At 49.4% G+C, this 11,367-nt stretch overlaps 1 protein-coding gene across 1 annotated transcript; it reads left to right on the forward strand.

Annotated features, from left to right (window-relative positions):
* The first annotated feature begins 5,426 nt into the window (after nt 1-5,426).
* Nucleotides 5,427-6,799, forward strand: LOC127347688 (uncharacterized). The gene is made up of 5 exons (XM_051373850.2): nt 5,427-5,471; nt 5,668-5,880; nt 5,960-6,136; nt 6,221-6,583; nt 6,671-6,799. Exons 1-5 carry the CDS (start codon nt 5,427-5,429, stop codon nt 6,797-6,799), a joined length of 927 nt encoding a protein of 308 aa, XP_051229810.2.
* Nucleotides 6,800-11,367: the final 4,568 nt, after the last annotated feature.

The following is an 11,367-nucleotide window of genomic DNA, read 5'->3' on the forward strand; positions in this document are numbered from 1 at the left end:
CATTTTTCATGGGACAGAGGGAGTACTTCTAGTTCAGGAGGTGAGTGATCGCGTAGCACCTGATGAGTTTAGCTATTTGTGCATGATGAGTTTAGCTATTTGTGCATGATGAGTTTAAATATTTGAAAATGAATATGTTTAATAATGGAAATAGAAATGCACATGTGAATTTTTTCTAATATTGTGAATTTGTAATAGGCCATGTGGTGACCGCCTCGTCATGAGCACCCCGGCGTGACGATCCCGGATCTTGACGCGCTTCTCGACGGTCGCCGACATCGACACTCGTTTGTTGGACTACTTCCTCTACAGCCGAGGGTGAGCTAAATTTCCAACTTCTTCTCCGCATTTTCTTATGTCACTAGATTCATTTTCCAAGTCCAGTTGCGTAACCTAGGTGTCACTTCCCGTCCGCGAGCGTTACGCGGATAAATATGCATTAGTGGTCCGCATATTTTGAACCGTAACGCTTGCGGCATTTACGGGACAGTCGGCGGATGCGTAGTTGTCTACGTTTTCCATGTTCTACTCCGGTCCGAGTCAGGATTTCGGCGGCGCCTCCCCGTTGTTCTCCGGATGCACATCCTCTCGGCTTTTTGCCGAGACGTGTATCGGGAGAGCAGCGGGGAGGTGCTGCCGAAATTCTGACTTGGACCGGGGTAGAGCATGGAGAACGTAGCCAACTACGGATCCGGCGGCTGCTAGGAGCCCACCTAGTAGAGATGTAGGTTGATGCATGCGTTTCGCCCGGTAAAATAAATAAAAATATGATGCATTTAATTTCCTATTTGATATAAATGCTATGTCTGTGGTTTGGCTCCCAATAAAGCGAGAGGATGGCTGATAATGGATGGATGTACAATGAGCGTGTTAGTGCGACTGAGAAAACAGATGAGTGGACAAGGAAGACCCATTTTCTAGTGAATGAGTTAGCGCGTGGTACAAAGGGGCTGGCTCGGGCACTTTGCCCCTGTGTTCGCTGCGTGAAGCGTCAACGTCGTGGGAAGGATGAAATGTATAGACACCTTCTGCAATATGGGTATATGCATGGGTACGTCACGGAAATCGACTTTGATGAGCGCGAACGTGACAGAGGTGAGGTGATGCGGCAGCGGCTCAATGGCAATGAGTACGATGGAATTAGAGACTTTCTAGATGATCTCGTCCATGCCGATGTCCCGGATTCGCCACCTCCAGAACCGGAGGCGCCGCCAGAACCGGAGGCGCCGCCAGAACCGGAGGAACCAGAGCCAACCGCGAAGGCCTTCTATGATATGATTGCCGCGGCTAAGAGGCCTCTGTACGAGGGCGCCGCGATTTCTCAGCTCGATGCCATCTCCCAATGTCTAGCCGACAAGACCCGGTACAACACCACCCGTGAGGGCTTTGAAGCAAGTCTGAAAACAATCGGTAACATGTTGCCCAAAGATCATTGTCTGCCTCAAAGCTCGCACGCGACGAGGAGAATGATGAAGGACCTCAACATGGATTATCAAAGGATAGACCGTTGTCCCAAAGGCTGCGTTCTATTTTGGAGACAAGATGCAGAGGACAAGTACCGTCCCATCTCAGAAGGGGGCCTAGGTATGAAGAGGTAACGGGAAAGGATGGTCAGGTGAGGCAGTCAAGCACCGCAAAGTCGATTCTTCGATATCTCCCATTCATAAAAAGAATCCAGCGGCTTTACATGCACGAGGAGACAGCCAAACAGATGACGTGGCACAAGTATGGGAAGAGATTCGTGGACGAAAACAAGAAGTTGAAGATGGGACATCCATCCGATGGTACGGCATGGAAGAACTTCGATACAAAACACCCGCTTAAGGCAGCCGAGGCTCGGAATGTCAGAATTGCGATAGCAACAGATGGTTTCAATCCATATGGTATGTCGACTGCCAATTACAGTTGCTGGCCCGTGTTTGTTATTCCGCTCAATCTCCCTCCCGGAGTCCTAATGACGAGGAAGACCATGTTTCTTTCGCTGATCATTCCAGGCCCTCATTACCCGGGGAAGAATTTGAGTGTCTACATGCAGCCGATTGTGGAAGATTTGAACCACTCTTGGCACCACGGGACATTGACGTACGACCGAGCATCGAAGACAAAATTCGCATGAGAGTTTGGTTGCAGATACCATGCATGACATGCCCGGGTACGCCCTAACATGTGGATGGTGTACACTGGTAAGTGGCCATGCCCAAAGGTGCAGGCATCGGCTTGAGTTCCTTTGGCTACAGAAGGGTCGCAAGTATGTTGCGTTTGACACGAATCGACAGTTCCTCAAAAGGAGGCATCCGTTTAGAGAAGACAAAAAGAACTTCAAGAAGGGCAAAGTTGTGCATGAAAAAAAAGATGTGCCGAAGTTTGATGGTACACTTGTTGAAGCCGAGCTACGTGCTCTCGTGCCGGCAGCGACGCCAACTGGCCATCAATTTGAGGGATATGGTGTAACGCACAACTGGACTCACGAGGCGGCTTTAACGAAGCTCGAGTATTACAAGCACCTCGAACTTCCCCATAACATCGATGTGATGCACACTGTAAAGAATGTCGCGGAGTCCGTCTTTCACACATGCCTGAACATTCCCGGGAAGTCAAAGGATAATGTCAAGGCTAGAGTCGATATTGAGATCCTCTGTGATAGGGAAAAATTACACATGAAGCGTCCTATTGGCCGTCAAAAGAATTGGTTCAAGCCGCATGCCAACTTCTGCCTTGATTCCATCCAAAAGAAGGAGGCATTCAGGTGGCTCAAATACGTCGTGATGTTCCCGGATGGTTATTGCTCGAATATGAGTAAGGGAGTTAATCTTTCGACGGGAAAAGTCACCGGGCTCAAGAGTCACGACTATCATATATGGATTCAGCGGCTCATGCCGGTGATGCTTCGAGGGTATATCCCCGAGAAAGTCTGGCGAGTGCTTGCCAGCTTGAGCCATTTCTTCCGCACGCTCTGTGCTAAGCAGATATGTCCCGAGGTTATTGCAAAGCTACAACATACAGTGCCGGAGTTGCTATGCAATTTGGAGATGATATTTCCGCCAGGCTTCTTTACTCCGATGGCACATCTCATTGTGCACCTCGCCAACGAGGCACTCTTGGGTGGTCCGGTGCAGTTTCATGGCGCTTACGTATTGAGAGAGAGTTTAAGTATATTCGAAAGATAACTGGAAACAAGGCCAAGATTGAAGCATGCATAGCTGAGGCAATATGCCTTCGGGAGATGGCAGATGCCGCGACAACGTACTATCCCGATGATGTTCCCACTCAGCATAACCCGGTCACTCGTTACAATGTCGACGTGCCCGAGAATGACCCCAAGCTAAAACTATTCCAATTCCCCGGTGGCAAGGCTGGTAAAGGAACAAAATATAAATTGGAGAACGAAGAGAAGGATTGTATAATGCTATATGTGCTTATGAACATGGAGGAAGTGATCCCATTCGTAAGGTAAAATGGTGAACAAATTACTTTGCAGCTAGTAACCTCGTCTCGGTCTAATGCTTATTTACTCCTTTCAGCAAATTCACGGATGAAATGTGGCCGTATGATGAATTGCCCGACCCCTCGGAGATGGACACTCTACTGAAAGAGGGTGCTCCCGGAATTAATAAAAACTTTGTGACATGGTTCATGGAAAAAGTAATTTCTAACCTTTCCTCTTACATTGCAACATGTGACTTGTCCCTCTTATTACACGTAACTAATGCACACAACAAATTTGAAATGTTCTTGTAGGGCCGTGAGAGAAACGTTGATATGATAGATGAGTTGAAATGTGTTTCCCAAGGTTGTAGCCGTGAGGTGACCAAGTATGAGAAGTACGATGTGAATGGGTTTCGCTTCCACACAGAGACGCACTGTAAGGGCCGGCGAATCCCAAAACGATAAATACCGGGGTCTTCACCAAAGGAGCCAACAACTTTGATTACTACGGAAGGTTACAAAGTGTATACGAGTTGACTTTCAATCGCATTTAACGTGCAACTCAATATCGTCGTGTTCAAGTGTCATTGGTTCGACCCAATAGGTGGACAGAGAAGTGATAAGTCCATTGGGTTAGTTGAAGTTAAGCCTTCAACCACCTATAGCGGAGCCGATGTCTTTGTTGTGGCTCACCAAGCCAAGCAAGTTTATTATTTGCCCTACCCATGCCAGAAAGCGGAACTCAAGGGTTGGGAAGTCGTCTTCCAGGTATCGCCACATGGTAACCTACCGATTCCCTCTGAGGATGATTACAACAACATTGACCCCGTGACATACGAGGGGATTTTCTATCAAGAGGAACAGGACTTCGGGGAATATATTTTAGAACCGTTTGTTCAAGAGGACCTCGGGAACGATGCAGAAACTCGTGGTGAGTCAGTGGTGGATCTAAAGGACATATCTATGCTGGAGAAGTTACTTGAGGCGAATGACAATTATGATGAGCCTCCACCCGTCGACCCTTCAACTTTGTACTCACAAGATAGTGATAGTGATAGTGATCCAGAGAAAGAGAAAGAGAAAGAGACGGAGTATGAGAGTGAGCGTGAGAGCGATGATGGCTGGTGAGGGTCTTTTATTTTTAGTATTTATTTGTCAACATGCTTCTTAATTGCATTGTGCATTTTATTCTTAGTATTTATTTGTCAACATGCTTCTTAATTGCATTGTGCCTTTTATTCTTAGTATCTACATTTTATTATGTCAACCTGCTTCTTAATTGCATTGTGCCTTTTATTCTTAGTATCTTCATATAATATGTCTTTGTGCTTAACTGTTTTATTCTTCTCAATGCAGGTGACTGAACAATATGAGCAGCGGCAAGGCAGACTCCGAGAGCTTGCTTAAGACGCTCTCGCAGGTGAAGAGGAATATTCCTAGACCACCCACTAGACGGAGTGATCGAGCCCCGGTGCGCAATCCGCGTTACGACGATGGTACCGATGGAGGACGAGGACGAGGAGGACGAGGAGGACGAGGTGGAGGACGAGGAGGACGAGGAGGACGAGGTGGAGGACGAGGTGGCGCCGGGGTACACATGGACTTTACCGAGCCACCCTCCGCTTCTGGCGACGTGGCTCCTGAGTTGTTCCTAGAGGGTCCGTCTAGTGGGGAGGTGGAGATGGAGGCAGAGTCTACACACGAGTCGGACTCTAGGGCTGAGTTGGAGGTGATGGAGGATGGGGGTGCGCCGAAGCCCTTGAAGCTTCGTGGAGAAGCTAGAGTCCCCGATGCGAGGAAGGAGCCGAAGACCCATGATGACAAGGCCCTTATCATTCCTTCGAGCGATGAGTAAGTGTACTACTTCAGAAATTTCGAACATGTATTTTCATCTTGGGCATAATAAACAATTTGGCATGTGTACTAATGTGTGATTTATTTGCAGCAACTGGACATGGGATGCCAAGCCCCCCCGCATGCCTAACAGCTTGCTTGGGGCTATGATTAAGAAGTTCTGTGCCGGGAGATACACTCCCATTAGCACGGTCCCCGGTGGCGCGACGAAGCTAGCCACTACTTGGGCGGACTATGAGGATGCCCTCGCCGTAGGCTTCGCGACAGCTGCTGAGGCTGTGACCACCAAGTTCTGGGTAAGGCATATATTTCTCGAGCACCGTTCATAGTTAATGACCCTAATGTGCTAACTCATGACTTTCACAACTCATTTATGCATGACTGAAGTGCTTCTACCGTGTGGACCCGGAGCATGACACGCAGGCGCGTCTCACTTTGCGTGGCGCTTGCGAGAGGTTGACACCGCAGCAGTGGTACAACCAAAAGTTCACCAGCGCTAGTGCCTTCTGGGCTAACAAGGGTAAGAGGGTCAAGAAGGAGTACTATGTTGGTAACCAGCCTACGGATGAATGGGCAATGACCATTGAGGAGTACATGTCGGTGAGTAAAATGTCAATGAGATTCTACATTGCTGCTAAGTTTTCATTGGATTATCTTGAGTTGAGTATTGCGTTTTCAGGTTTGTCCCGAGTGGGCCGAGCAGCATAGGGAGGCATGGGAGGAGCTGATTAGGGCGAGGTGGCTCAGGGAGGATGAGGAGTTTGCAGCCGTGTCGAGGCGGAACATGGAGAACCGAGGCACCGGTGGCACACACTGCGCGGGAAACCGCGACTACACCCGCTACAAGGGGAAAATGGTATGTATATACATGGAACGACCTTCTTTCATTTCCCGTCATGTTACATTTGTGGTACGCATAACTTTTCTTTTCGCGATGCAGGTGGCCGAGGCAGCACCTGGGGTGGTGCTTCATGATGCCCAGATATATGACATGATGCGGACGAAGAAGAAGCCCAATCCCGCATTGCCTCAGCCACAGTACTACGGCAATGCCAAGGCCGCCAAGGAGGACTACTGCGACATGGTCAAGTCTCGTCACCCCGAGGTGGATGACCCCTTGAGCATTCCGGTCGACGAGGAGTCGTTGGTCCTGTCGGGGCGCGGGCGTCCGCATGGCCGTTTCCCCTTTCTGAATAAGGCGGTCAAGCCTACCCCAGCCACGAGCTACACGCGTCTCAAGCATACCCTCACCGCCGACAGCCCCCAGCCTCGTCCACGGCCTGCTCGTCCACCCGCCTACGATGTAAGTTTTCCTCATTTTCATCCTCTTTCCGGTTTTCCTTCCTACATGGCTAAGTGTTTACGAGATTCATTGTTTCTGAAATTGTAGCCTGAGTTCGAGGCGGCCTTCGAAGCCTGCAATGAAGCGTATCAGCAGGCCGCTGCGCAGTGGAATAGGCAGAATACGGCCTACATGGCGTACATAGGAGTAAGTCTGAATCTTTCTTCTCGCAAGTAGATGACAAGTCTCAGTTTGATGCTTTATTTCTGCAAAAGGCCTAACTTGTAACCTATCTTGCAGGAAATGATGATCTCTATGTCTAATGGTACACCGCCACCGGCTCGAGTTACCGTGGCGGGGGACATGCCTATCATGCCATCGAAGGCAGCTTTCGCTGCGACTTACTACGGATCCACACCGGAGGTAAGTTCTTTGCCAAACCGGTAGTTACCACTTTCCTTTGCCTCGCAAGTTGCTAACATGTAGGGAACACGTAGGGAACGGGATGGTCCGGGAACCAGGCATCGCCGGGTGGGCGCGAGGTCACACCGGTTCATGAAGGTGGTCGGTCTCCTGGGCGTTCTGCTGGTGCCTCTCCGTCGACTACTCCTGGGACTACTCCCGGTGCCTCTCCGTCGACTTCTCCTGGGCGTAGCACCGGTCCTTCTCCGTGGTTCTTCTGCAGCTTCTACCGGAGCGCAACCCCGGCTGCTCGCTTCGCCAACGATGTGGGCGGACACACCCCGCCCGGGTCCTTCCTCCGCTAGTCGGCACCGGGCTTCTTGCTTGCCATCATGTGCTACCTAGTACTATGTATTGGATGACATGGCACTCTCCTCTTGTATGCTATTACATGCACCATGTATGCTACTATGTGGATTTCATGCTATTTATGTGAATTATGGTGATTTTGGATGAATTTGGATGCTACTATGTGGATTTCATGCTATTTATGTGAATTATGGTGAATTTGGATGAATTTGGATGTATTTGGATGTATTGGACCTGCTGAACTGAATTTAGATGAATTGGAACCCAATTTAAATAGAAAAAACCAAATAGTAGGGCATATGCCGAGGGCAATGCCGTCGGCATAGGGCCATGGCATGACCATATGGTCGACCCTATGCCGAGGGCATTGCCGTCGGCATAGGCCACCTCACCTGGTCGCGCCACGTAGCCGCCCAGCTGGCAGCGCCACGACGGGCCACGTCGCGCACGCGTAGACGCCCAGCCTGCATGCCCCATGCAGATGCCGAGGGGATTGCCCTCGGCGTAGACGCCCCGATGGAAGCTCCACGACGCGCCACGTCGCTCACGCTTTGACGCCCAGCCTGCCCTATGCCGAGGGCTTGGCCGTCGGCGTATGGTGGCGACCGTTAACGGCGACGACGCCGTGCCACGAGACGCCGAGGGCTGGGACGCCGAGGGTGAACGCACACCGTCGGCATAGGCGGCGTACGCCGACGGCAAGGGCTACGCCGACGGCACGGTACCGTGTGCCGAGGGACCTGGACGCCGACGAGGTACGCCGAGGGCTGCCGTCGGCGTAGCCTACGCCGAGGGCCAGGCATGGCTACGCCGAGGGCAGCCGGCCGTCGGCGTAGCACCCCGTTCCTGTAGTGATAATTCAGTTCAGTACTGCTACTTTGACCCGCATTCTGCAGCAGGGAATTCAAACTTGGGTCAAAGGAAAATATATAGGCGCGTGGTGGTGCGCTTGGAGATCTTGTTGGGTTCGAAAATGCCATGTCAGACGCATATACTAACTGTCCTGCCAACTGGGAGCACGAGGCATGGGCGGCGAGGAATTTCGCTTACGTACCGTTGCAGCACCAGCACCACCCTAGAAAATGTGGTGTGAAATCGAAGCTCTACGTAGCCGCATCGTTCTAGTTCTAGCTCGATCGACAGGAAGACGCCGATGCACGTGGCTTGCAGCTTGAGATGCTCGTATCGGCCCGGCCCCGGCCTCTGGTTTGACGGGCTGTGCGGACGGTGCGTTCCGGCACGGCACACCGGCCGCACAGACTCTCCGCACATCGCTCCGGCTTCGTGTTTGTAGTTGTACATCTCCGGCGTCGCAGAGCTTTCGGACGATCTAGTAACTCATAACATTGCTTCGCAATGCGATCGACACGAGACTTCCGCTGACAGCGTACCCATACCGAGCATGCATATATGCATCGAATATAGCAAAAGCGCACCTGCATCACTGAATGGATATTGCGAACAAAGCTTTCTTGTTTTTTTTTTTTGCCTCCAGAAAGAAACTTGTTTACGGTCATGCATGAGGTCGGCAAGGTTTCGGGCAGGCGCGCGCATCCGTTAAGCATGTCAACGACATGCAGGCACGGGGAAGAGAGCTTAGAGCATCTCCAGCCGCGTTTCCCAAAGCGTCCCCCAAAGGGATTTGGGCGCGTCGCACCAAAAAATCGTTCCAGCCGCGTCCTCCAAAACCCATTTTTGTCCGGCGCGTCCCGATACGGTGTCCGGCGCCCTGACAAGCGTACATCACGCGACCGTTGGGAACCCCAAGTGGAAGGTGTGATGCGTACAGCAGTAAGTTTCCCTCAGTTAGAAACCAAGGTTTATCGAACCAGTATGAGTCAAGAAGCACGTTGAAAGTTGATGGCGGCGAGATGTAGTGCGGCGCAACACCAGGGATTCCGGCGCCAACGTGGAACCTGCACAACACAAACCAAGTACTTTGCCCCAACGAAACAGCGAGGTTGTCAATCTCACCGGCTTGCTGTAACAAAGGATTAGATGTATAGTGTGGATGATGATTGTTTGCAGAAAACAGTAGAACAGTATTGCAGTAGATTGTATTTCAGTATAGAGAATTGGACCGGGGTCCACAGTTCACTAGAGGTGTCTCTCCCATAAGATAAACAGCATGTTGGGTGAATAAATTACAGTTGGGCAATTGATAAATAAAGAGGGCATGACCATGCACATACATATTATGATGAGTATTGTGAGATTTAATTGGGCATTACGACAAAGTACATAGACCGCTATCCAGCATGCATCTATGCCTAAAAAGTCCACCTTCAGGTTATCATCCGAACCCCCTCCAGTATTAAGTTGCTAACAACAGACAATTGCATTAAGTATTGCGCGTAATGTAATCAGTGACTACATCCTCGAACATAGCACCAATGTTTTATCCCTAGTGGCAATAGCACATCCATAATCTTAGAGGTTTCTCTCACTCCCCCAGATTCACGGAGACATGAACCCACTATCGAGCATAAATACTCCCTCTTGGAGTTACTAGCATCAACTTGGCCAGAGCATCTACTAATAACGGAGAGCATGCAAGATCATAAACAACACATAGACATAACTTTGATAATCAACATAACAAGTATTCTCTATTCATCGGATCCCAACAAACGCAACATATAGAATTACAGATAGATGATCTTGATCATGTTCGGCAGCTCACAAGACCCGACAATTAAGCACAATGGGGAGAAGATAACCATCTAGCTACTGCTATGGACCCATAGTCCAGGGGTAGACTACTCACACATCACTCCGGAGGCGACCATGGCGGCGTAGAGTCCTCCGGGAGATGATTCCCCTCTCCGGCAGGGTGCCGGAGGCGATCTCCTGAATCCCCCGAGATGGGATTGGCGGCGGCGGCGTCTCTGGAAGGTTTTCCGTATCGTGGCTCTCGGTACTGGGGGTTTCGCGACGAAGGCTATTTGTAGGCGGAAGGGCAGGTCAAGGGGCGTCACGAGGGGCCCACACTACAGGTCGGCGCGGACAAGACCTGGGCCGCGCCGCCCTATAGTCTGGCCACCTCGTGGCCCCACTTCATCTCCTCTTCGGTCTTCTGGAAGCTTCGTGGCAAAATAGGACCCTGGGCGTTGATTTCGTCCAATTCCGAGAATATTTCCTTACTAGGATTTCTGAAACCAAAAGCAGAAACAAAGAATCGGCACTTCGGCATCTTGTTAATAGGTTAGTTCCAGAAAATGCACGAATATGACATAAAGTGTGCATAAAACATGTAGATATCATCAATAATGTGGCATGGAACATAAGAAATTATCGATACGTCGGAGACGTATCAGCATCCCCAAGCTTAGTTCTGCTCGTCCCAAAGGTAAACGATAAACAAAGATAATTTCTGGAGTGACATGCCATCATAACCTTGATCATACTATTTGTAAAGCATATGTAGTGAATGCAGCGATCAAAACAATGTATATGACATGAGTAAACAAGTGAATCATATAGCAAAGGCTTTTCATGAATAGTACTTCAAGACAAGCATCAATAAGTCTTGCATAAGAGTTAACTCATAAAGCAATAATTCAAAGTAGAGGCATTGAAGCAACACATAGGAAGATTAAGTTTCAGCGGTTGCTTTCAACTTATAACATGTATATCTCATGGATATTGTCAACATAGAGTAATATAATAAGTGCAATATGCAAATATGTAGAAATCAATGCACAGTTCACACAAGTGTTTGCTTCTTGAGGTGGAGAGAAATAGGTGAACTGACTCAACAATAGAAGTAAAAGAATGGTCCTTCGAAGAGGAAAGCATCGATTGCTATATTTGTGCTAGAGCTTTGATTTTGAAAACAAGAAACAATTTTGTCAACGGTAGTAATAAAGCATATGTGTTATGTAAATTATATCTTACAAGTTGCAAGCCTCATGCATAGTATACTAATAGTGCCCGCACCTTGTCCTAATTAGCTTGGACTACCGGGATCATCGCAATGCACATGTTTTAACCAAGTGTCACAAAGGGGTACCTCTATGCCGTCTGTACAAAGG

The sequence above is a fragment of the Lolium perenne genome, chromosome 4 (genome assembly GCF_019359855.2).
Source record: "Lolium perenne isolate Kyuss_39 chromosome 4, Kyuss_2.0, whole genome shotgun sequence".
Classification (NCBI taxonomy): Eukaryota; Viridiplantae; Streptophyta; class Magnoliopsida; order Poales; family Poaceae; genus Lolium; species Lolium perenne.

Coding starts and splice junctions, on each gene's coding strand:
- LOC127347688 (XM_051373850.2), top strand. CDS start 5,427: ATGATTAAGAAGTTCTGTGCCGGGAGATACACTCCCATTAGCACG. Junction 5,472..5,667: donor GATACACTCCCATTAGCACG/GTCCCCGGTGGC, acceptor GCATGACTGAAG/TGCTTCTACCGTGTGGACCC. Junction 6,137..6,220: donor CCCGCTACAAGGGGAAAATG/GTATGTATATAC, acceptor TTCGCGATGCAG/GTGGCCGAGGCAGCACCTGG.